Below are 27712 nucleotides of genomic sequence, written 5' to 3'. Positions count from 1 at the left end.
GAACAAATGAGCTGTAGGTGTGGAGATGGTTTGGTTTGACCACCACTGGCCAAGTGCTCCATGGCTGAATGTGTGGTTGCTCTAAGCTGTGTACAATGTTTACAGTCTTGGTTTATCACCTCTGTGCTGTCATCAACTGATTTTGGATCACGAGAATAACACATGAGAGCAGGTGGGCTGTCATGCTGACTACTTACCAGCAGGTGAGCTGTCATGCTGACTACCTACCAGCAGGTGAGCTGTCATGCTGACTACCTACCAGCAGGTGAGCTGTCCTGCTGACTACCAGGTGAGACGAACAGAGAAAACCAGGAACATGTTGAGCTACCTTCCATAATTTTTTATCTTTCTTTTGATTCATGACATTCTGAAGAACCAATGAATACCCTGATATCCAGTGTTACCCTGTTGAATGTTCTTATTCTGAACTATGCCTTTTTTCCAATTAAAAATATTTTAAAAAACAACAGAACCTCATCACGAGTGTGATTCTAAATCACCTCCACTACATTCACCCCACTTTGAACTCCCACATGAAGGAGAGGTAAGGAGTGCACATTTCAGGATGATGGGTAGAGAATCTGAAGCACACAGAGTATCTCTGACCCTGACCCAGAAGACTCCATCAGCTTCAACTATGAAGTTTCTCTGAATGTACAAAAGGAAATGGTGAGGGGGTGGGGGGTTTCCTGTTGCCACAGAGCATGTCAGAGAATTGCAGGGCTGACTGTGTGGTATTCTCCTCATGTACACGACAACATTTACAATAAAGTATCAATCAATCAGACTTTACTTGTACAGCACACTTCATACACACTTTAACACAATGTGCTTCACAGAGAGAATAAACAATTAAAAGTGAAAAGTGCTATAGAAACACAGGTGGATAAAAATAAATTAGATAAGGTATTTTAGTCATTAAAAGAGGGGCTGCAGGGATGTCATTGATTTTCCTCCTCCTCATTTTCAATACAGCTGAGAAGAAGACTTGAGTTTGGAAGTGTGGTTTGATGCCACAGCCAACGCCCAAAATGGGTGAATTAGGACGTAACAATTCACTGATTCACAATTCACCAACCATGCTCTGTTCTCAAGAAGTGCTCTGTTCTCTTTGTTTTGAACATGTTGGTGCTAGGATGTATGTATATGACTACTACTAAGACACATAGACCACTTTAAACAGAAAAAGTAGGTTTTCTGTTCAGTTCCTCTTTCTAACCAGCAATGAACGGCACAGTTTGAGTTGACTGTAGAGACTAATGCAATGCAGTAAAATTAATAATTTAGGTCAAATGAATTAATTAATGTTAAGACAAAACATACCCAAAAACTAAATCCAACAAATGAAAAAATCAAGGCTTGAAAGGTATGTATCAAATCAGCAAAACAATCACAAAAGGTCCAAATAAAATTAGAAATGTACCAGTTTTTTGACATCCCGACATAAACAATAGGTACTAGTGCACACTACAGGATGAAGGTAAAGAATCTGAATCCATCACACAGTATTGAGTATCTCTGCTCTGACCCTGACCCAGGAAACTCAACTATGATCAAACACAATCAGCTTAAATATCACAAAAAGTCCACCTAAAATTAGAACCGTACCTGTTTGATCTGCCTATCACTCCTCTCTGCAGCCCCCCATCGCTGTGAACACAATAAACTGGTCCTTATTGGTCACTTCCAGCACACTGGCTGACAGAGGCTCAGGTCTCACTCTTCACAAGGTGCTTTAATGAACGTCTTGGTGTTCAACAAGTCTGGTCCTCTGATAACAGTCCTATGTCGCAACATTGTTCCTGTGACTCTCTTGCCTCACAGGGGAACTGAAACCTTCAGTTGAACAACAGGGGAACTGAACTCTGTGGTCAGAGTCGTGTCACGTACACAGAGTGATGGAAAAACCCTGCTTCAATAGTAGTTCAGTTGATATCAAACATTCAAACAGGACCCAGGTATTTAAAGGATGAAACAGGACCCAGGTATTTAAAGGATGAAACAGGACCCAGGTATTTAAAGGATGAAACTAGGTATTTAAAGACTTTATTTGATAAAGGATGAAACTTCAACCAAACTACAGTAGAAACATTTATTTTTTGGAGAGCAAGGAGGAGGACACACACACACACACACACACACACACACACACACACACACACACACACACACACACATACACATACACACACACACACACACACACACACACACACACCTCCCTCACTAGAATAGAACTAATTTGCCTCAAATTTGAAACTGAATGATAATTTCATTGGTTGGACTCAGTTATCAGATCTAGTTATCAGACATTGAGTCTATGAGGAACCAAACTCTCCAAACTGACCACTTGTTTTAGATTTGTAACCACCTCCATCCAATGGATGGGTTCATCATGAAACCTGATTCATCTGGATTGTCTGAATCCATAGCTATTCCACCATGGATTTCATGATCCCAAGTTGACATGTAATAAAAAATAAAAAACAATCAATCAAGTTTATTGATCCCTCGAAGTCTCATGCATAGCGAGCAGCGCTCATTATATGTGTTTCTTTGTCACTTTCTGTCACAGTAAAATCATTAAATAATTAATTTATAGGATGAAATTAATTTATTTCAAGAATACTTGAAATAAACAAGCAAATAACCACTAATTCAGCGAGACAGCGGGCTTCGCGATGTTTGCGCGCCGCCATCTTGGTACACGCCCTCCCTGCGTGATTGGTGGATTTGGTAGCATGCCAGGTTGAGTCGCTCAGACGCTGCCTTTTGATTGGTCGATTCGCACGTCCGTCTTCTTCGCTACACGTGTTGTCGGTATTGACAAACATTTCAGTGACATGCGCGCGATGTCCAAGATGGCGGCGCTCATGCATCGCGAAGCCCGCTGTCTCTCCAGAGTTTGCGAATTAGTGGCTATTTGCTTGTTTATTTCAAGTATTCTCGCTAAAAACAGTTTAGCGTCCATATCGTACAGCCGACGACAACTTTTGGACATCGGCTCCGGCATTCCAGACATCTTTTATCGACGCAATACCCTGAGATTAGAGCAGAACAGCGGGACCAGCTGACTCCGCTACACCGACCGGGATGGAAAACCCAGCCGAGGGAGCCGAGGTGGGCTGAGAGCTCGGCTCAAGATAACATCCACATCGACTCTCACTACCTCGTCTTTTCTCCTCACCGATGTTCCTTCCCTGGATGAGACAAGATGGATGAACTGCGGCTGCGGATCCCCCCCCCCCCACACACACACACTCACACACACACACACACACATGGATGACGGACTGCAACATGATGGTTTTCACGGAAACCTGGCCCAACAGCGAGGTGTGGTGGGAGGGGGGGGCTGCTCTGTCTTCACTCTCTGAATATGTTTGCCCTCCTCAAATACTGACCCACCTGGCCTTAGATCAGCTCATGGGACTCTACAATACTGCACTAACCCAATAGCTATCAAATACATTATACCAGACGTAGAAATCCAGTCACGACAAATGCATCCATGGTTGCTTGCTCCCCTGTTGAGAGCAACTATAACTCTCACTTATGCATTCTTATCATAATGCACCACAGTGATCTTTTGGCTGCATGTAGCTGCTCTCTGCTGGACTGGGGAGTCCACCCTGTCAACTACAGACACTGAGGTGAGGTCTCAGACTATTCTTGTTGTCAGACACGTCATTACTAAGTGTCTGTTACATTATCAATGATACTCTTGTTGCTCTGCAAGGCTCAATGATTGAGACAGACAATGTCCATTATCTTCCAATCAATTCCTATATCATGGTTGTGTGTGTGTGTGTGTGTGTGTGTGTCTGTGTCTGTGTCTGTGTCTGTGTCTGTGTGTGTGTGTGTGTGGTGTGGTGTGGTGGGCACTCTCTCAATAACCTTTCTTTCCTCAATTCCTCATCAATCTGGCCTGAGATCAGCTGATGGGGCTACACAACCCAATAGCAATCAAATATACCAGACTGAGAAATACATTGACTACAAACATGCCTGTGATTGGCTTGAATCATGAATTCTTATCATAATGCACCACAGTGATCGTTTGGCAACATGTATTTATTTGTATTCCTCATTCAGGCTGAATGGGTGTCACCTCACAGAGAGATGCTGTGAAGCGTTGGCCTCAGCTCTCAGCTCAGACTCCTGCCAACTGAGAGAGCTGGACCTCAGTAATAATGATCTAGGTGACGGGGGGGTGAAGCTGCTCTCTGCTGGACTGGGGAGTCCACACTGTCAACTACAGACACTGAGGTGAGGTCTTTTGGGGTGCAGAAGCATGAGTATCTCGGGCCATTATAACACACTAGTTTGAATGTTCTTCACTTGAATACAATGTTTCTAGCCTTTCAACTGCTAAATGAAGAGGATTTAAAGCTGCACATGTACATTAGAGACGAATAATCAGATTCTTGATATCAGATGGAGTGACACTATTTCCCCAGGTTGTCAGGCTGTGGAGTCCCAGAGGAAGGCTGTGTTTCTCTTGCTTCAGCTCTGAGGTCTAATCCCTCCCACCTGAGAGAGCTGGACCTCAGCTACAATCACCCAGGAGACTCAGGACTGGCGCTGCTCTCTGCTGTACAGACAGATCCACTCTGTAAACTACAGACACTGAGGTAAATGCTGAATATGTGGCTGGACGTATCAATGAGATTAATCCACAGTATATATTTTCCACATGATCATGAGTCTGTCACCCAACCACTGTGGGTTCTTCTGTGGTTGAAATAGTGTGGACCATGGTGGAGAGTGCAGGCTCAAACCTGGGCTGATCAAATGTAAGTGAATTAGCAGAGTTCAAACAGAGCACCAGTATTGAATTCATATGTAAATCTAAAATATTAGTAAATGTGAATTAGTTGTATCCCTTGTAAAACATTTTAAGTTAATAAGTAATATTTTGTGAAAAAAAGAATGTTGCCATAACAAGATCACATTGTGAATATTGGGATTCAATCAATCAATCAATTGTATTGATTTGTTGATTATTTTTGTCCTCTCAATCAGATGCCTGTGAGCTCACACTGGACCCAAACACAGCAGACAGACGCCTCTCTCTGTCTGAGGAGAACAGAAAGGTGACACGGGGGAGAGTGAAGCAGCCGTACCCTGATCACCCAGAGAGATTTGAGCGCTATGCACAGGTGCTGTGTAGAGAGGGTCTGACTGGGCGCTGTTACTGGGAGGTAGAGCGGAGTGGGGAAGGGGTTGTTATAGGAGTGACATATAAAGGAATCAGCAGGAGAGGAGAGGTTAATGACTGTGTGTTGGGATTCAATGACAAGTCCTGGAGGCTGTTCTGCTCTGATAACAGTTACTCCGCCTGGCACAATAATAACAGGACTGTCATACCTGTCCCCTCCTCTGGCTCCCACAGAGTAGGAGTGTATCTGGACTGGCCGGCCGGCACTCTGTCCTTCTACAGCGTCTCCTCTGACACACGGACCCTCCTGCACACATTCCACTCCACATTCACTGAGCCCCTCTACCCAGGGTTTGGGTTTTGGCTTGGGTATGGCTGTTCAGTGACCCTGTGTAAACTAGTCTCAGGGAGAACACACTGAACACCAAAGGCTCAAAGATGACGGATCATAACATGATGCAGTTGGATAGTGGTGTGTTTTCACTGAGATGTTGGATGTACAGATGTTCCCTCTCCCAGTGTGTAGGGTGTAGGGTGTAGTGTATAGTGTGTAGGGTGTAGGGTGCAGTGTGTAGTGTGTAGTTTGTAGGCTGTAGTGTGTAGCGTGTAGTGTCTAGTGTCTAGTGTCTAGTGTGTAGTGTGTAGTGTGTAGGGTGTAGTGTACAGTGTGTGGTGAACAGTGTGTAGTGTCAGTGTAGCTCTTGAGATGAGTAGCCCTGCCTGAGACCTGTCAGCCCAAATGTCTTCCTCGGACCACAAGGAGAGAGTGGATGTATAGAAGAAATTCAACTGACGGTGAAACAATCCAGATGAATGATGAGATGATCAAATCAGACTGATGATGAACTCTGAGAACAACACAGGAGAGAGTGTCTGTATGTATATAAGAGTTGGTTAGATTGGGTGTTTGACTTGTGATGCTGAATTACTGTTACACTATGAACGGCGGCGGAACCAAAAGACGGCGCTCAGGGGTATGATTAGCCTGAAGGCGTATTTAATAATAATAATAATAATAATAATAATAACAAGGGAAAGGGGTAGGGGAGAGAAGGAGGGGGGTAATCAGATAGAGTGGTTGTGGGTCGGTCCAGGGTTCGGCAGGCAGGCGGTAGTCAGACCAGCAGGGGTTCGGCAGGCAGGCGGTAGTCAGATGAGCGGAGGTTCGGCAGGCAGGCGGGTAGTCAGACGAGCGGAGGTTCGGCAGGCAGGCGGGAAGTCAGACGAGCGGAGGTTCGGCAGGCAGGCGGTAGTCAGACGAGCGGAGGTTCGGCAGGCAGGCGGGAAGTCAGACGAGCGGGGGTTCAGCAGGCAGGCGGTAGTCAGACGAGCAGGGGTTCGGCAGGCCGGGAGGTCCAGTAGTAGGTCCATGGAAGGGTCGACGAGGGGAAACACCAGGGAGGACGGGGTGTCGAGGGACGCAGTACGATCTGGCACTGGAGAGAAGATCGGGCAGGGTTCTTATCGGCAGGTGATTGACGATAGGGAACAGGTGCGCTGTCGCCTGGGAAGACGCTCCAGTGATGACCGCCGCGGCCTCGAGGTGGTGCCAGAGGGTTGGTTGGGAGGGGGAACCGTAACAATTGCGTTGCTGTGTGTAAGGTAGCAGGGAGTGGATGTGAAGACAGCTCTCCTTCTCTGTCAGTACAACATGGACAGTGTCTTCAGAACATCCTAATCTACACAGTGTGTAATTGATTCCTATGCAAATCAGAGACCCTATAAAAACAAAGATATTTTTTCCAATATGACATGAACTATTATGCTTGCATTAAGATGGAATTAATTCAACTTATTGAGTGATTTGTTGATGACATGTTTGCATTTTAGCTAATTTTAAGACTGCCATAGCAAACGGTCTGAATATTTATGTACATGAGGTATTTCTGTATTTCAGTTTTAATAAATGTACTGAAATTTCAAAAATCGTGTTTTCGCTTTGTCATTCTGGGGTATTGTGTGTGGATTGATGGCAAATTATTTTTGTTTAATCCATTTTAAATTGAATCAAAAACACAACAAAATGTGGAAAAAGTGAAGGGGTCGGAATACTTTGCAAAGGCACTGTTAAATATCTAAAATATCTGAACAACATGCAGTGTGCTTGAACCCCTGATCAGACACAAGCACTAGAATAGTCTCAGGAGTGCCAACGATGCACGGCCTAAATCAATCAATGGTGTTAACCAGAAAGTGCACAAAAAAAGGATCCATAATGGTGACAAAAAGCCATAGATTAAATAGGTGGGTATAAACCCTGAACACCATAGATTAAATAGGTAGGTATAAACCCTGAACAGCATAGATTAAATAGGTAGGTATAAACCCTGAAAACCATAGATTAAATAGGTGGGTAAACCCTGAACACCATAGATTAAATAGGTAGGTATAAACCCTGAACACCATGGATCAAATAGGTGGGTAAACCCTGAACACCATAGATTAAATAGGTAGGTATGAACCCTGAACACCATAGATTAAATAGGTGGGTATAAACCCTGAACACCATCGATTAAATAGGTGGGTAAACCCTGAACACCATAGATTAAATAGGTAGGTATGAACCCTGAACACCATCGATTAAATAGGTAGGTATGAACCCTGAACACCATAGATTAAATAGGTAGGTATGAACCCTGAACACCATAGATTAAATAGGTAGGTATGAACCCTGAACACCATCGATTAAATAGGTAGGTATGAACCCTGAACACCATAGATTAAATAGGTAGGTATAAACCCTGAACACCATAGATTAAATAGGTGGGTAAACCCTGAACACCATAGATTAAATAGGTGGTTAAACCCTGAACACCATAGATTAAATAGGTGGGTATAAACCCTGAACACCATTGATTGATTTAGGCCGTGCAAAATTGGCACTCCTGAGACTATTCTAGTGCTTGTGTCTGATCAGAGGTTCAAGCACACTGCATGTTTTTCAGGTATTTTATAGATGTAGCCCTATGGGAATTTTGGGTATTTCCTAAACTCGTATTTTTATTTTGTTTATTTTCTTTTCAAACATGTTTTCCAGAATGTTAAAAATGTTTAAATAATGTTTACATGCATTAAAACTATGTATTAGTTAAAATGCACTTACCTGGAGTGAGGACCAATCAGGAGTCGGGGGTCAAAGTTCAGGAAGTGGGAGGAAGATGGACGTTGGGAGAACACAAGGAGAACGAGACCGGAGGAAGAAAGAGAAGGACATGAGTGAGAACTGCGACATTAGAAGTTGGTAAAACACCAAGTTAATGCGTGGTATAGTAAATGTGCTTCAAGACTGCACGAAGAGTGAGTTTATAGACATTTTATTTGAAGTTTACAGGGTAATAGTTGACGGTTTTGAAGAGTATTAGAGTATTCACCAAGGAGAAAGAGCGGACGGCTAGTCAGCGCGAGTTAGCTAAGAGGACTTTGCCAGCGAGTAGCCTGCTCGGTTGCCCTTTTGTGCATCGTCTGAGGAAGCACTTATCTCCAGAACCCTATCTGCTTTGCTGTCGGACGACGTCTTCAACCACCGGCATCGCCAGAACCGCGTTGTCGCGGCGTGGATGAACGACAACGACCAGCACTACGGCAGTGAGTTTCTTTTGTTTGCTGCGCCACGGCGTGAAGCGACCATTTTGTCTCCACGATCCTGAGCAACGTTACGGGCCTGCCACGTGTCCTCCTTTGACTGGGACCTGCGGTTTGGGTACCCATTCATATCATTGAGCATTTATTTAGTCATTTGCCGGCTTAGCTTTAGCTTCAAGTGAAACTGAATGTGTGTGAATGTGTGGTCATTGAACTGAATTGTGTTTATTTGTATTGCACTTGAAAAGCCAAATCAAATCATTTTACTTTTATACTCAAACTGTTTATATGTAACTACTATATCTTTCAGTAAATAGCTGAAACTTATTTCTGTTGAAGGCTTGCATTTCTTTGGGGTAATGTGAAGGTGTAAATGCTAACAAGTAGGTAATAATTAGGTAATTACATTAGAGCATTAATTAACACTAGAGAGAGAGAGATCTCTCGCTACATAGGAATTCGGGGAGCGCACTCCACACTAATAGCCAGACACGCTAGGGGGCGCTACATAAAATGGGGGCACGTCTGGGATCTTAATTAATGCAATTAAGTAATTAGTAATTTAATGCCTAATAGCCGTTAGCATTAGCCGTTAATTTTGTTAGAAATTAAGTCAAATACTTTACTGAGAAGCTATTAGAAATTAAGTCAAATACTTTACTGAGAAGCTAAAAGCCTAACCAAATCATTTTACTTTTTTTTACTTTTATACTCAAACGGTTTATATGTAAATACTATATTTTTCAGTAAATAGTTGAAATGTATTTCTGTTGAAGACTTGCATTTCATTGTCTTAATCATATTGATAAGTTTGATACTGAAAGTAAGCTAATGGAAAAAACGGTTTACATTTGCCTGATTTAAAGTAAAAGTGCTGATTAATGATGACCGGTGACATTTCTATTGAAGCTTATTCCATGATTAATATTGTTAGCTATTTAAAATAGTTAAAATATGAATGTAACTTTAAAAGCTAAGGCTTATTTAACTAAGCACAGATGATAGTTACATACATTTAGTGATTTATTTCAGTTAGCTATATAGTCACAATTGACATTTTGCATTAAGTTAAAAGCCTAATGGTAGGTATTATTGGGGTAATGTGAAGAGGGGTAAATGCTAACAAGTAGGTAATAATTAGGTAATTACATTAGAGCATTAATTAACACTAGAGAGAGAGAGAGATCTCTCGCTACATAGGAATTCGGGGAGCGCACTGCTACAGGAGTTTGTAATGCTTTCGGTTGGTCTGATGCTCATGGTCAGGTGCAAAGAGAGCATGACAGAACAGATGGTCCTCTGTGCCTCAGTTAGTAGAGCATGGCGTTAACAACGCTTAGGTTGTGGGTTTGATTCCTGCTGGGACCATCTACACAGCAAAATCGACAGACTCAAATGAACTCTAATCGAGTTAATTTCAACACCTTTAAAGTGTCTGGAGGGGTCCACTACCCACAGAGTGAATTTACGACTTTTGAAAGTGTTGCCATGTTTACACTATAATTGAGTTAATATCAACTCTTTCTATAGTTGACATTTAACACTGGTTAACACTTAACACACCAGTGTTACATGTTTTCAACTCCAGTGCTTAGTGTTCTCTCTGTGTGATTTGCTATATATATATATATATAAAACTATAAAAGGAGTTGCCTCATTAACACTATAAAGTGAAAATATGCTACTTTACAATTAAAATAAAGCATTTAAATATTTAAATAATTCGTAATAAACCAATTAAAAATAAGAATGACATACAAGTTGATTGCTTTATAAAAAACTTTTTTTATTTTGTTATCATCCAGATCTTGATGGCAGATAAATGACAGAAAAACAACAAAGACAATTTAAATGTGCACGTTACAGGTCATCCACGCAGATAACTCAGAAAACTCATCCATTTGGTCTTCTATACAGTAGGCATTAAAGTGGTCATCATAGTACATTGTTTCTACATTACAGGCTATTATGAAAGCACGCTCTTCGTATATAATAATATCACAGATCTTTTTGAAAGCAGGGAGATCATCGGTACATCCAGTGCATATGAACAAATCAACCTGGTACTCAGTACCATCATTTCTGTCCCAGTTGGTGCTTGAAACACTTGAACATGCTTCTAAATATAATTTCTGACTAAGTTCTTCCCCACCTTGCAAGGTGCTGATTGTTTTTGATGTAGGACCAAATTCAAATAATCTAAAACAATAATTTTTAAATTGAAACACCAGTTGGCGCTGATGCTGCTTCACCAATGATTTGGTGAGATTTTTGAAATCTTTACCACATCTTTTGAAAAATGTGTGTTTGGCTTCAAATCGCATGCACCACATATGGATAAGAGGGCCATTTTTTTGTATGCATCTCGGATAGTGTATCATCAAATGGTGCTTGGGGATCAACTTCTTGTCGGGAAACAATGCTTTGAACAGAGTATGGTGATCACGGATCAGATGTTTCAAGTAAGAAACACCTTTTACGGTGTAGAAAAACACTATATTGACAATCTGTATTAGAAGGAGCAGAAAGTTCCAGTGACTGTTATCCCTTTCAATGACATCACCCAGTGTGTGCAGAAGACACCATGACTGGACAGCATTCTGACCCGGGTGTTTGCTCTTATCATCCATCTTTAACCCACTTGGTTTGTTTTTATGTTCTGTGGAACCGTAATTAAAGCTCTGTATCCTGTCTGACAATGAGTTCAAAGAGACATAGCCCTGTTTAACAAGGTACTCAAAAACCAGCTTAAGTTCATACTGTACCACACCCTCTAGCAAATCATGCATTATATCAACAGCATAGTTATCAGTGTTATGGAAATACTCTAATGAATTGAGCACACATGACTTTTTAACACCATATAATGACCGCAGTTCAGGATTTTTATTTAGTGCCCTACAATGTTCAGTATGACCCTCTTTGGAACGGAAAATTAACCAAGGATGATTCTCAGTAAATACAGATTGCACTTCTTCCTTACTCATTAAACAAAACCTACAAAAATGTGTTGCACTGAAAGATTCCACAAACCCCAAAAAGCTATTTAAAGCCAGATTATCTCATGTTACTTGAATTACTGAGCCAAAAAATGGTTGTTCAAAACAAGGAAGCTGTATTCCTTCGGTTTCTAAGATTTTCAGGTCATCAATAAGAGGCTTTAGTATCACATTGTAACAAAGTCCGTTGTACACAGAGGCAGACGCAGCGTTACGGTAAGGGAATCTCTCCCGTTTATTCATATAGTTCGTCAGAATTGTTCTTTTGGCTTTCCAGCCTCCTCAATGATTACTTGGCGACTGCGACTTCGCAGTCGTCTCTTTCTCTCTCTCTCTCTCGCTCCGCCGTTCCCAGCTCACCTCGCCTACTGAAATGCCAGAAGCACACACATCTTAAACATTTGCCGGCGAGACTTAATTCGCAGCAGGTGTGCAACAAAAGTCTCGCCGACACAACCCCGGCCACGGTCCTGTAGCTCCCTCTACAGGCCGAACGCTGCATGTCCCCCCACATACCCCCACCGCCCGACACAGGCCGGGGAACCGACGGCCGACGACCTACTCCCCCCCCCCTGCACGGGAGAGGAAGTCTGCCACGACCATCTGCGCACCCGGTCTGTGCACGACGGAAAAGTTGAAGGGCTGCAACGCGAGGTACCACCGGGTGATCCTCGCGTTTACATCCTTCATGCGGTGGAGCCACTGGAGGGGGGCATGGTCGGAGTAGAGGGTGAAGGCGCGACCCAGCAGGTAGTAGCGGAGGGTGCCGACCGCCCACTTGATGGCCAGGCACTCCTTCTCCACGGTGCTGTACCGGCCCTCCCTCCCCGACAGCTTGCGGCTCAGGTACAGCACCGGCCGGTCGGCCCCCTCCACGCACTGGGTCAGTACTGCTCCCAGCCCTCTATCCGACGCGTCCGTCTGTAGGGAGAAAGGGAGGTTAAAATCAGGCGCATACAGGACCGTTTCTCCACAAAGAGCCCCCTTAAGGGCCTCGAACGACCCCTGGCACTGGCCCGACCATTGGACCGGATCCGGGGCACCCTTCCGGGTGAGGTCCGTCAAGGGACTGGCCAGCTCCGAAAACCCTGGTACGAACTGGCGGTAATATCCCGCCAGCCCCAGGAAGGCCCTCACCTCCTTCTTTGTCTTGGGCCGGGGAGAGGTGGCGATGGCCGCAGTCTTTTCAATCTGCGGCCGCACCTCCCCCCGTCCCAAGTGGTACCCCAGATACCGGATCTCCCTCCGCCCGATCACGCACTTTTTCGGGTTGGCCGTCAGCCCCGCCTGCCTCAGGGACCGCAGAACAGCAGCCACACTCCGCACATGCTGCGGCCAGGTGTCACTGTGAATGACAATGTCATCTAGGTAGGCCGCAGCATAGGCGGCGTGCGGCCGCAGAATACGGTCCATGAGGCGCTGAAAAGTGGCTGGGGCTCCGAACAACCCGAAAGGGAGCACAGTGAACTGGAATAACCCGAGCGGAGTGGAGAATGCCGTTTTCTCCCGGGACACCGGCGAGAGTGGAATCTGCCAGTATCCCTTCGTGCAATCCAACGTCGTGAAGTACCTGGCCGTACCAAGCCGGTCCAAGAGCTCGTCGACCCGGGGCATCGGATAGGCATCGAACTTGGAGACCGCATTAACCCGTCTATAATCCACACAGAACCGTATAGTCCCATCTGGCTTGTTGACAAGCACGATGGGGCTACACCAATCACTGCGGGACTCCTCGACCACACCCAGCTCCAGCATGGCTTCCAACTCCGTGCACACAACGTTTCGTTTGTGCACCGGCAACCTATAGGGACGCGTGCGCACCGTTAAACCCGGCTGCGTTTCTATATGGTGGTCGATGAGCGTAGTCCGACCGGGCAGGGGAGAGAACACGTCAGCGAACTTAAGCTGCAAATCTGCAACGTCCGCGGCCTGGCTAGCAGAGAGATGGTTATCAATATCGACCGGAGTGCTAACTTTCGATTTTGGGACTTCCGGACCGAACTCCTCTCTCTCCGGAATTACCGTAGCCAGAGCAACCGTGACCACGTCGTTCCATTTTTTTAGGAGATTGACGTGATACACCTGCAAGCTATCCCCCCGGTCCGAGCGTACAACCTCATAATCCACGTCCCCCATGCGACGTGTGACCACAAACGGTCCTTGCCACTTCGCGAGTAATTTCGTGCTGGAGGTGGGTAACAGTACGAGCACCTTGTCTCCCGGTGTAAACTCTCGTAGGGTAGACCCCCTGTCATACAGGCGTTTCTGACGCTCCTGGGCTTGCAGCAAATGCTCACGTGAGATAGCCCCTAGGGCGTGGAGCTTTGTGCGCAAGTCGAGGACGTACTGGATCTCACTCTTACTGTCGCTAGACCCTTCCTCCCAATTTTCTTTAAACAGGTCTAGGACACCCCGGGGCTTACGCCCGTAGAGTAATTCAAACGGGGAAAACCCGGTGGAAGCTTGGGGAACTTCCCGCACCGCAAACAACAGGGGATCTAGCCATTTATGCCAATTCCGACTATCCTCGTGGACAAACTTCCGGATCATTGACTTCAAGGTCCAATTGAACCGCTCACAAAGGCCGTCAGTGGCCGGGTGGTAAACACTGGTTCGAATCGCCTTGATGTTCAACAAGCCATACAGTTCCTTGAGGGTGCGTGACATAAAATTAGTGCCCTGATCGGTGAGAATCTCTTTCGGGATTCCCACGCGGGAGATGACTTGAAACAATGCTTGCGCTACACTCTTGGCAGAGATATTGCGCAGAGGTATTGCCTCGGGGTATCGGGTGGCGTAATCTATCAAGACCAACACAAATCGATAACCCTGTGTGCTCCGTTCAAATGGCCCGATAATATCCATCGCAATGCGGTCGAACGGGTTCTCGACCAATGGTAAGGGCCGCAAGGGGGCCTGGGGAATGGCCGGGGGATTTACTAACTGACATTCCCGACAGGAAGCGCACCACCTACGCACCTCTGCCCGAATCCCCGGCCAATAAAATCGAGCCATTATACGGTGCAGTGTTTTGTCATACCCTAGATGGCCCGCCATGGGGTTGAAATGAGCCGCCTGGAAGACCATTTCGCGGCGGCTGCGGGGAACCAGCAACTGGGTTACTTCCTCCTGACTATGTGAGTCACGACTTACTCGATATAACCTGTCGCTGATAATCGCAAAATAGGGGTGGGCGCGCACCGCGTCTGGCCGTATCAAAGTACCATCAATTGCTATCACTTGGTCAAAAGCTGATCTGAGGGTCTCGTCACGAGACTGCTCGAGGGGGAAGTCGCCTAGCAGCGGATAGTTCGGCGAGGAAGTCTCGGGGTGAGGCGCCCCCGCCGGCTCCGGCTCCCCGGCAGTGTCGCGAGGCGCCGCCTCGGCACAGAGCACATTACACGCCACACACCTCCCTAGCTGTCGTGCACGCATCCCGGTAGCCCTCTTTACCGCTTGAGGAAACCCCTCCCAATCCACACCTAGAATCAGGGGATGCGTGAGGCGTGGGCTAACCGCCGCCTGTACTCTATGGTTTTTCCCCTCAAAATGAATTTCGATAGCGACCACCGGATATTCGTGAATGTCCCCATGCACACACCTCACCCGCACCCTCGATGCCTTCAACAATGCCCCCGGCCGAACCAGGCGCTCCTGGATCATGGACTGCATGCAGCCCGAATCCAAGAATGCCTGGTGCGTATCATGTTGTATCCTTACCGGAATACGATACGCCGCTCCTGGTCCGGGGGAAGGGCCCGGTATGTCGCCGATGCGGACGACCCGTCCCACGTCCATCGCCCGACACTCGGCCTGCACGTGGCCCGGCCGTCCGCACCGCCAACACACCCCCCCTGTCGCTCGAGGTGCTCCCTGTGGGGCCGGGGTCGGTTCCGGATAGGTGCGCCCCTGCCATCTCGTCCTCGGGGCTGGCGCCGGCCTCTCTCCTTCTGCTCCCCCGGCTCCTCCTGGGCGTTGGCCCCCCCCCCCTTGCCGCGGGGCCGGGGTTGGTCGTTGTGGCCCCCGCGGTGGGAGGGAGAGATGGTCCTCGGCCTGTCCGACGGCGGTCTGGAGGTCCTGGGGGCGGTGGTACTGGACCTTGGGGGGACCTGGTGCCGCTCCGGTCCCCGGCGCCGGCCCGCCGACCCTGGTGAAGTCCTGAAGGAGGGCACTGTCCGTGATCCTCGCCGCCGTTAGTTCCTCCAGCGTCGTCTGCTGGGTCTGCTGCAGGGCCGTCTGCTGTTCGAGGACAAGCGCTATCCTCGACATCGCCGCTGTTAACGCTTCCATTCTGCCTTCCCTCTGTGTCCCAGGTTGGGCGCCAATGTAACAAAGTCCGTTGTACACAGAGGCAGACGCAGCGTTACGGTAAGGGAATCTCTCCCGTTTATTCATATAGTTCGTCAGAATTGTTCTTTTGGCTTTCCAGCCTCCTCAATGATTACTTGGCGACTGCGACTTCGCAGTCGTCTCTTTCTCTCTCTCTCTCTCGCTCCGCCGTTCCCAGCTCACCTCGCCTACTGAAATGCCAGAAGCACACACATCTTAAACATTTGCCGGCGAGACTTAATTCGCAGCAGGTGTGCAACAAAAGTCTCGCCGACACAACCCCGGCCACGGTCCTGTAGCTCCCTCTACAGGCCGAACGCTGCATGTCCCCCCACACACATCAAAACCATATGTCTTCAGATCTTCAGTGTAGAATAGAGCTGCAAGATGTACATTCATCAGTACTGAGTTACACTTGGGTAAAGTAGAGTAAAGTAGACACCCCCAATTTTGTGTATCACCTTCTTGGAACCTAGAGTGTTAGCAGTTTCAAAATCGTCGTAATAGAGTAGAATCTGTAAAGCATGCTTTTGCTGTGAGAACAGGGCATGGTTTTGGAAATATGACCCATCATTGATGTCTTTGTAAATACCATTTTCACTTTGTTTGTCCTGTAAAAAGCTCTCTCTTACTTGGCTGTTTTTGAATATGGATTTGAGTGTACCCAGAATCGGCACATACATGCACTTGTTTGCTACAGGAACCTGATTGTAGACACCTGTAGTTCTATCTCTGCGCAAATGCAGTCTCACCCCAAGGACATATTCTTTAGGTTCAACAATTTCCCATTTTTCATTGTAATATTTATGCCTCTTTACCCCCGTGTTTAATTCTGAAAAAAGATTACCTAATTGATCAAAACAGTGCTCTATTTTTTGAGAAATGTCTGAACTCTTAGTTTCAGGAGAAACCGTTTTGAGAACTGCTACTCGTGCTTGGCTTTGGACGTCATTAATGACTTCTTCCATTGAACAGACAATTGTTTGGACAGCACTTTCAGGGAGACCTGATGCTTGCAGATGTGCAACAATTGATCCACACATTGAAGGTAGCTGACTTGTTACTTCACAAAGCTTTGTTGGTACCGGTGGAATCTGCAAAGTGGCAACAACAGTTGGGCGATCACTTGAACATTCCGCCTCACATTCTTTCTGAGTGGCAACATCCTGATTAGTATCAACCTCTTCATCCATGCTGTGACTATGCACCTTGTTGAGGTGCTTTCGGAAGCCACTTTTAGTACAACATGATAATGGACAACCTAGCTCTCCACAATTTAAACGTAAAGTTTTGCCAGGATATAGACCATGTTGAAATTTTAGATGTTGGCAAAGAACCAAACTATTTTTGTGGTGCGCTTTACATACAAAACATGTGAACATCTTGAAGGCTGTTTATGAATTCAGTCCTCTCGCTGCAGCAGTCTTGCTCTAAGTTCTTTAACACGTGGGCTCTCCTTTGCTCTTCCGATATCGATGTTGTAAATTGTGGTTTGGATAAATGTGTAGAAATTACAAAGAGCTTTGTCTTATGAAAGACTGAAGACGTAGTGAGTTTTGAACAGTTCATCAAAAGCTGCCACTGATGTATGTGCCTTGCATGGTATCGGTTTTCGGTCGATAACAAGGTAGAACCGTTGGATATCATTCCTTTGCTCACCGATGCAGAGGAGGAATGGTTGTTTTGTGTCAGCAGTCTCAAGGAAGGTAGTCACACTGGCTCCTTCCTGTCGGTCAGAAAAGGGACAAAGTAAATATGAAAATTAAACTCTTTGCATGGTTTTTTATCACCAAGCGTTTCATCACAGCTTATTTACAGATGGAATGAACAAAATGAGATGATGTATGTCTCAGAATTCCAAAGTAATCTGCACCTCAAAACGCACATCTGAGGTTTAAAAATGAACTTTTGCATACTTTAAGATATCTCACAAGATGGCTGGCTGCTTGAGCTGGACTGATCTTGGCTGTTTTTTTCTGGCCTCTTGAGGTCGGAGGGAGCAGATGCAGCAGCAAAAGGATTAACGACATATCACTGTCTCATCCTAAAGACATCACAAAATAATTAAATTAGACACTAATGAACACTAATGAAATATTTTGGAAATACAAAACCGTCTTTACTGACCGTGGTTGTCCTCAGGTTGAGGTTCAGTTCCTGACAGAAGCTCAACAATGTACTGATTTGGTGGAAGAGTCTTGCAGTCTGCGATGACTTTTGGCTTGAAGAATGTTGACCACTTTGCCAGGAATTTCTGAGACACTTCGTCACCAAACATCATGGAGAAATCCTGGTCGATCTACAAACAAGGAGACAATATTTTGATATACAGATTTCAGTATAGATGACAAAGGGAAATGGTGGGGTCAAATACTGAAACTACTACAAAAGCTAAAGATTTTCTTACCAATCCAGGCACATCAAGGAAATGAAGGAACACATCCAGGACTGATGATGATGCATCCTCATCATGGACCATCTTCTGTCGATACTCGAAAGTCACTCTCATTTTGTCTCTGACCACAGATTCATCAGTTGAATGTCTGATTGTAGATATCGCCTCCCTGCACTCCTCACCAAATAGCTGTTCACAGGCCAACAAAGATTCTCGTCTGGTTTTTGGACCATCCTGAATAACTGTCTTGGAATGACCCCGGGAGCCATCAGAGGTGTTGCGTTGAACCGTCTTGATCCTCCAAGCAATGTAGCCAGTGTTACCCTCAGGATCATAGTAGTGTTCCTGTTTAAGACAACAAAACCAAGGCACACATATTCATATAAATTACTCAACACAATAAGTTTAGACACTGACAATATAAAACTTTACAAAAACTAGTGGGAAATACAAGGCTGAGAAACCTATATACTCATCTGAAACAGGATTTAAATACAAACAAGGAAACTAAAAAGGGAAGAAAGTATAGAAAATACAATGGTTTGGGTTTTCACATAGAAAACAAGAACTTACATATCCTTGTTTGGAGAATGGATCTTGGAGGTACGGAAAAAGTGTCACAATTCTCAGTGCATAATTGGTTCTCACACTTGGCGGTGGAATCCTCCTTTCAAAACAAATCATAGTTTATGCTTGAGCCCACCTTGTAAGTGTGTATGTTTTGCAAGGGAGAGAAGATACATTCTTACCTATGTAACTCCATCATATCTGCAACCAGGATGTTCACCATCTGTTTACGTGTTGCATCCGGTAGTGTTGTCGTCTTGTCATACTCCTTAAAGATTTCTCACCCTTCTGATTGGCCCTCAGAACATTTTCAACTTTCTGACAAAACATGTTACAATGGAGGCTTGTAAGGAAGCTTGCTTATGGAAATTTAAAAGAGGATTTTTGTGATTTTTTTCCCCCCAAAAAACAATTCACTTTTCTATGGCATTCCTTTATACAGAATACCCAATATTCTTCTGCAGATATATATTTAAAGATATTATCAATAATAAAAATGACTTAATTGAGGATTTTAAATGTATTTTTTCAAAGCTTACCTGTTTTGCTTCATATTGATCCATTAAGCCTGATGGGTTCCTCCTCTTTCTTGTGGACTCAAGGACAATTGTAGAATCAGATGAATGGGATGAAGCTGGGGATAGTGGAGTCTCCGCCACTACCAAGGATGAATGGGATGAAGCGACCAAGGATGAATGGGATGAAGCTGGGGACAGTGCAGTCACTACAGATGAGAATTTTCGACCAGCTGAACATCCAGATCTACACATTTTAGTCTGTCCATCTATGGATAATATGTGTGCCAAAGATAATGATCAATAGAATATCAAATGATAACAGTTTGAGGCCTCCAAAATGATAATGACAATATTTGACAAAACATTATGTGCCTCTCAGGGTTCACACTGCCTGTGATACCTCATCAAAACCCCTGCCTTTTCAAGGACTTTCCTTACCTACTGGGAAAGGGACCATGAAGGTCAAGACACCTGCCTTTTCAAGCTCATCGAAGACATCTCCACCCACCTCTGTTCCTGACACATCAGTCAAGCTTAGCTTGCCCCCACTGAAACTCTCTTCCAGACTAAACTTCTCTGTTACTAGGAGAATCAAAAGTACAGTACATTGCATTAATACAATATGAATCTATTTGCTGATAGAACAGTTTGTGTAATACCTATGGGACACTAGCACCTGCAAACTAATCACTGTATTTACAGAATATTTAAGATTGCATGTTCAACTATAGTGATAACATTAAATGCAAAACTATTTCCATAAATAAACTACAAACTTTCTTGAAGGAACTTCTTGAATATTGAAAGACTTGATCAGTCTGTGGAACTCTAATGTATTCCTGCACTCCTCGGATCTCCACTTTAACCAGCATTTCCTGTAAAAGGATATAATTAAATAACTATTTGTTAATCAAGCCAGGCCAACACAGTCCAAATAGAACCAGAGCCAGAATCATAATGCCTCTGTAAAACATGACAGTGCTTATCAATGTGAAGAGAGTGAAACAAGGTGAGGGTTACCGCCTGCTGTGAATAAACAAATAAAAACACAAGTGTCAAGATTAAGAATATGCCGCACTATCACAGTGCAGTGATACTGAGGTAGTTTTTATATGAAGAACTTATATAATTTATGTAAAGTCATCCTTTCTACAAACCTTAAAATCCTTTTGAATTTGCACAGTAGCCTATTATTGAAAACTACAATTGATTTGTGACCAACAAGCTATCGATTTACAGGAGAATCATGAAACAATGAGGATTTTCACCATGCATGTGCCTGTTGCATTTCATTCATTTTGAGGAGAAAACACCTCCTAGCTGCTCCACTAACTAATCTAAGTAAAAAAGTTGAAACGTTTTCTGTGGGTCCACAATTGAAGTTACAGATATGCACAGTCCTCATATCAGGATTTTGCAATACCAAGTCCTTTGCTGGACAGCAACACAGCTAACACGTGGAGGCATGTTCTCACCTAGCCAATTTGCTAATGTGAGCAGTTAGCTAACACAAAAGATAGCGAAAATGATGTAACTTAACCTACACTGCCAAACGTTACAAACTCAACGAGAATTACCATAAGCTTACAGTAACACTTAATAATCAGAAAAGGTATATAAGTAGAAGAAACAAACGCTAGGTAGCTGGCTAACATAGTCCTGGCTAAGCTTGAGTAAAAACTGCAGTCTAAACATCATACCAAGGTCTAAATACGTATTTGCATAACAATATCACTCATGGTCATCTATTTAAATGTATGTTTTAAGTCGCTTTGGACAAAGGCGTCTGCTAAAAACCAGCCTAACAATGAAGACTTTTGTGTACTGTACTTGACTTGTTTCCTCATACCGTGAGCTACACATTTAAACAAAAATAACCTCAACAACAACAACAGCAATAAAAACAACCTAAAAAATAAGCGCTGTCATATTTCTGTAAGATTCTTACCTTTTGGTAACGGAAATCAGCTTCTGTGTATTTGCGTTACTATCGAGGTTAAGGTTCCGTCTCCTGAGAGGAATCTGCTTCTTTCTCTGTGTTGTGTGTAATGAACTGGACTATGACCAGGAACTGGTCATGTAAATCATCTTGCTGACTTCCTCCCTCTGCTGGCTGTGTGGGTGTGTGTGAGGGTGTGTATGTGTGTGTGGGTGTGTATGTGTGTGTGGGTGTGTGTGAGGGTGTGTGGGTGTGTATGTGTGTGTGTGTGTGTGTGTGTGTGTGTGTGTGTGTGTGTGTGGGTAACTCAGTTGTGGGGGACAACATATTTACTCCACACTTGTTATGGTTTGGTTTGATGCGGCTCATCATGACACAGTCACACACCTGGTCCTCTGTGGCTCATCATGACACAGTCACACACCTGGTCCTCTGTGGCTCATCATGACACAGTCACACACCTGGTCCTCTGTGGCTCATCATGACACACCTGGTCCTCTGTGGCTCATCATGACACAGTCACACACCTGGTCCTCTGTGGCTCATCATGACACAGTCACACACCTGGTCCTCTGTGGCTCAGTTGGTAGAGCACGGCGCTAACAATGCTTAGGTTGTGGGTTTGATTCCCGCTGGGACCATATATACTGAAATGTATGCACTCACTGCAATATAAGTCGCTTTGGATAAAAGCGTCAGTTAAATGGCATATATTGCATATAGTATTCCAATAATATTATGTGCTGTGCGTATTATTATCAAGTACCATCAATGTTATTTATTTATTTATGTTTAGCACATTTTTCCTCTTTCAAGCCATTTTACACTAACGGGGGGAAAACCTGGGGAGTGACACTCTCAGCCGCGAGCCTGTTTTTCTTTGTATTATCTGACCACCGGTTTGGGGACCAGTCTAGTAAAGGGAGGGGTCGAGCTGTAGGAGACGCTCTCTCAGCTGGTCCTGGAGAGTAATAATACAAATCACCTCTCACTTTCACCTCCTTGTAACTCGATGAGCCGATGATGCCCAGCTCTACGACAGAGCACAGACGATACGTCAACAATCAGGATTTCCATGAAAGAAACACACCAAGTAAAAACAAGTTCATCTTTATTTAAAAGTTACACGAGAAAAAAACCACAAAAGTCTTTCAGGGTTTTTTGATGATCATGACACCTTGTCTCCCGGCAGTTCAGGCCCTGTACAGGACCCCGGACCAACCCTCTGACTAACAGGTATGGACGTCAGCCTGCAGGGTCTTACCCTGTAAGCTACTTCCTAACAGGTCCGGTGTAGGTTGGTGTAGATTAGACTCACTCCGCTTGTTAACAGTCTACGTCCCATAGTTCCTCCATTGACCTCCTTCACCCACTTCAATTGAACTGAAAACTCCCCCGAAAACCGTACACAGAAGTGGGTAACCTCTATGGTTAATGACTGCTCCAATCTTATATGAGTGCAAGTTGGTGTGGTTGCGGAAAGGTGTTTATCGGTAAGTACAATTTACCCAAAGGAGGTAACGATGGGCTAGATATAACCATTCAGATCCTATGATGAAATATGCACAGTAATCTATAACCTTCTATGTCACCAGGAGGAGGTAAAAATACTAATGATGAATGGAATAGTTCAATAAAAATAACATTTAAAAAAATTGAGTTTAGAAAACTGTTACTTTAAATGCAGGTTAGATTGTTTAATAATAGCTTAAAGCATTACAGCATAGCTAAGTTATCATAAAAATGGGTTACAGACAGAGTATTAAAATATTAAAATGATGAAAATATAAAAATGAGAAAAATGAGAAAAGAATAAAATCTCTACCTCCACCCCTACTCTGCCTAATCTACTTGTCTGTGAAATTTAGAGAAGTCCCAGTTCCTCTCCGTCGAGTGAAGCCGGTTCCTCTTTCCGCCACGGCTGTGGTAAAGAGCCGATGTTATGCTCCCCTGGCTGAGGGACTCTGATTCCCGCAGAGTGTCTCAGCTTTGCCCCCTGAAACTGCTCTACCGGTCTCAGCTTTTCCTCTAAGTCCGTTCTTCCTCAAAGAAAGGTCCGCCAGGTCCTCTGTTGCAATCCAGTGGCGAGTCCGTTAGTCAGGATTTGATCAGAGTGTGAACTCCGGCCACGGAGAACTTCTCGGGCACCAGACAATGAGAGCTCCAGTTCCACCCCGGGGTAAGGTATCCAACACGCTCCTTCCTGCTCCGGTTCTTCAGGTTTTAACGCTCCTCAGCGGGGAATGACCGCTGCGCTGCTCCGGGGAGCTTATTTTATACTCTGCTTTTGATCCAAAACTCCTCCCATATGACATAATCTCTGTTTACTAACAGACCCAAGATTCCTCACATGTGACATCTTCTTTGTCTACAAACAGAGCGGTGTTTAACCCTTTGAGTGATTAGCTAGAACCGTGGCTAAGCTAATCTAGTGGCTAAGTAGCTTCCTTCTAAAGTAAATAAGGAAGTGCTTTTGGGGAAGTCCTTTTAAGGAACTTTCTCTGTCCCTCAACTCTCAGTGTTACAAAACCTCATCAACATCAATACAATACATCCAAACAGTAATACAGTATAGCGATCAAATATCATAGATCAAAACCAGTAAATCACTCTATACTTCACATTGTTACACTTAATCATCGTTATCATTCTCATACTTGATTATGGACACAGTAGTACTTTTTGTTGGGGATTCCCACTACCTGACCTACTTCACCCCGTAGGCCCTATATAATATCCCCTTTTATGCAATAATAAACCTCTGTATCATCAAAATAAACGTCAGTAATATAGTATCATACATCAGTAATCATCCCTGAGTAAGATTACACAATCAAACATTGGTATTCTTATATTCTTAGTACTTTCACTGTTAGCATGCCGTCATCATAATGAGGCCTAAGCAGACATGTTGACACGGGGTCATACACTCACACTCTAGTTCCTCTTAAGCAGTTATGCAGTTACACATATTTGAATCAACTTATCATCTATAAGCAGTTATGCAGTTGCAACTATTTGAGGGATAGATGGAAGATAAAATGTGTTTCAGGAACATCCTCAGCCGCAGTGTCCCTCGTCAGGTCGGGCCCCCGGCTGCTAAGCTTTTTCTCTTGTGTCATGGTGATTCACCAAGGTTGCTCTCAAACCTCGGGCCGATCCTGCTGTGCTTAACTGAGGAACGTTGGGAATGGTGTTCAGGCCGGGGAAAGGCCGTACTAGACTCACCCTCGGTGACACAACTCAAACACCCAATCTAGCCAACTCTTATATACATACAGACACTCTCTCCTGTGTTATTCTCACAGTTCATCATCAGCCTGATTTGATCATCTAATGATTCATCTGGATTGTTTCCCTGTCAGTTGAATTTCTTCTATACATCCACTCTCTCCTTGTGGTCCGAGGAAGACATTTGGGCTGACAGGTCTCAGACAGGGCTACTCATCTCAAGAGCTACACTGACACGACACACTGTTCACTACACACTGTACACTACACACTACACACTACACACAACACCCTACACCTTTGGTGTTCAGTATGATCTCCCTGAGACTCGTTTACACAGGGTCACTGAACTGCCCTCGCCCCAAAGATAAAACCCTGGGTAGAGGGGCTCAGTGAATGTGGAGTGGAATGTGTGCAGGAGGGTCCGTGTGTCAGAGGAGACGCTGTAGAAGGACAGAGTGCCGGCCGGCCAGTCCAGATACACTCCTACTCTGTGGGAGCCAGAGGAGGGGACAGGTATGACAGTCCTTTTATTATTGTGCCAGGCAGAGTAACTGTTACCAGAGCAGTACAGACTCCAGGACTTGTCATTGTATCCCAACCCATTACCCTCTCCTCTCCTGCTGATTCCTTTATATGTCACTCCTATATAAGCCCCTTCCCCACTCCTCTCTACCTCCCAGTAACGGCGCCCAGTCAGACCCTCTCTACACAGCACCTGTGACCAGTAGTCAAATCTCTCTGGGAGATCAGGATACGACTGCTTCTCTCTCCCCCGTGTCACCTTTCTGTTCTCCTCAGACAGAGAGAGGTCTCTGTGTGCTGTGTTTGGGTCCAGTGTGAGCTCACAGGCATCTGATTGAGAGGGCAAAAATAATCATCAAATCAATACAATTGAATAAATTACAATATTCACAATGTCATCTTGTTATGGCAACATTATTTTTTTCACAAAATATTACTTATTAATTTAAGATGTTTTACAAGGGATATAACTAATTCATGTTTACTAATATTTTAGATTTACACATGAATACAATACTGGTGCTCTGTTTGAACTCTGCTGTACCCTGGTTCTTGAGTAATATCACAGTCCTATTTTCTACAGCGTTGGTGACTTACATTTGATCAGCCCAGGTTTGAGCCTGCACTCTCCACCATGGTCCACACTATATCAACCACAGAAGAACCCACAGTGGTTGAATGACACACTCCAAATCATGTGGAAAATAGATACAGTGCATTAATCTCATTGATACGTCCAGCCACATATTCAGCCTTTACCTGAGTGTCTGTAGTTTACAGAGTGGATCTTTCTGTACAGCAGAGAGCAGTGCCAGTCCAGAATCTCCTGGGTGATTGTAGCTGAGGTCCAGCTCTCTCAGGTGGGAGGGATTAGACCTCAGAGCTGAAGCCAGAGAAACACAGCCTTCCTCTGGGACTCCACAGCCTGACAACCTGGGGAAATAGTGTCACTCCATCTGATATCAAGAATCTGATTATTCCTCTCTAATGTACATGTGCAGCTTTAAATCCAAGGCCACATATGAATGAGGAATACAAATTAATACATGCAGCCAAACGATCACAGAGCGTGCAGACAGCCTCCCCCTCTCACCTCACACACACACACACACACCCACAAACACATACATACATACATACATACATACATACATACATACATACATACATACATACATGCATACATACACACATGCACACATACACACACTATAGTAATTGAATCTTAATTATTTGAATCTTAGTAATTTATCGTTTTGGAGGGGACAGTAGTCCTTGGTTAAGGGAGCACGAGATGACGGTCTGGAAGCTCACAAAAGAAAAAGTTGGAATACAAATGAAGTGGTACGCCGAGTGTTGTCACAGCCAAGAGTTTATTGATTGATTGAACTGATTGGAAGATCATGTAAATGTTCTGTCTCCGTCATTGAGTTTTGCAGAGCAAGTGTCATTGATAATGTAAAACACTTAGGAATGATTTGTCTGACAACAAGAATAGTCTCAGACCTCACCTCAGTGTCTGTAGTTGACAGTGTGGACTTCCCAGTCCAGCAGAGAGCAGCTTCACCCCCCCGTCACCTAGATCATTATAACTAAGGTCCAGCTCTCTCAGGTGGCAGGAGTCTGAGCTGAGAGCTGAGGCCAACGCTTCACAGCATCTCTCTGTGAGGCCACATCCATTCAGCCTGAATGAGGAATACGAATAAATACATGCAGCCAAACGATTAGTGTGATGCATTATGATAAGAATTCAAAATTGAGAGTTATAGTTGCTCTCATCAGGGGAGCAAGCCACCATGGATACATTTGTAGTCACTAGATTTCTACGTCTAGTATGATGTAATTGCTAGCTATTGGGTTAGTGCAGTATTGTGTAGTCCCATGAGCTGATCTAAGGCTAGGTGGGTCAGGATTTGATAAGAGTAAAGTTATTCAGAGAGTGAAGACAGAGAAGCCCCCCCTGCCACTGTGCACACAAACACACACACACACACACACACACACACACACACACATAGACACACACAAACACACACACATTATATAGTAATTGATTGGAAGATAATGTACATGGTCTGTCTCAATAATTAAGTCTTTCTGTTCAAGTATCATTGATTCCATAGAATGATAATGTTACAGACACTTAGGAATGATGTGTCTGATAACAAGAATAGTCTCAGACCTCACCTCAGTGTCTGTAGTTGACAGTGTGGACTCCCCAGTCCAGCAGAGAGCAGCTTCACCCCCCCGTCACCTTGATCATTATTACTGAGGTCCAGCTCTCTCAGGTGGCAGGAGTCTGAGATGAGAGCTGAGGCCAACGCTTCACAGCATCTCTCTGTGAGGTGACATCCATTCAGCCTGAATGAGGAATACAAGTAAATACATGAAGCCAAACCATCACTGTGGTGCAAGAATTCATGAGTGAGAGTTATAGTTGCTCTCAACAGGGGAGCAAGCAACCAT

At 44.5% G+C, this 27712-nt stretch overlaps 1 protein-coding gene across 5 annotated transcripts in view; it reads right to left on the bottom strand.

Annotated features, from left to right (window-relative positions):
• Positions 1–22591: 22591 nt before the first annotated feature.
• Positions 22592–27712, bottom strand: part of LOC310823895 (uncharacterized protein) — a 34939-nt gene continuing 29818 nt past the window's right edge. For all 5 annotated transcript variants that reach the window (XM_083696833.1, XM_083696830.1, XM_083696831.1 and 2 more), the window contains 5 exons: positions 27434–27607; positions 26758–26931; positions 26006–26179; positions 25844–25890; positions 22592–25576 (listed from right to left, as the gene is read on the bottom strand). In XM_083696833.1, coding sequence (XP_083552959.1) covers positions 25029–25576; positions 25844–25890; positions 26006–26179; positions 26758–26931; positions 27434–27607 — 1117 coding nt within the window. In that variant the 3' untranslated portion in view covers positions 22592–25028. The remainder of the gene's footprint in view (positions 25577–25843; positions 25891–26005; positions 26180–26757; positions 26932–27433; positions 27608–27712) is intronic.

Source organism: Argentina silus (genome assembly GCF_951799395.1).
Source record: "Argentina silus genome assembly, chromosome: Y".
Taxonomy (NCBI): domain Eukaryota; kingdom Metazoa; phylum Chordata; class Actinopteri; order Argentiniformes; family Argentinidae; genus Argentina; species Argentina silus.
This window is presented reverse-complemented; position numbering and strand designations above follow the sequence as displayed.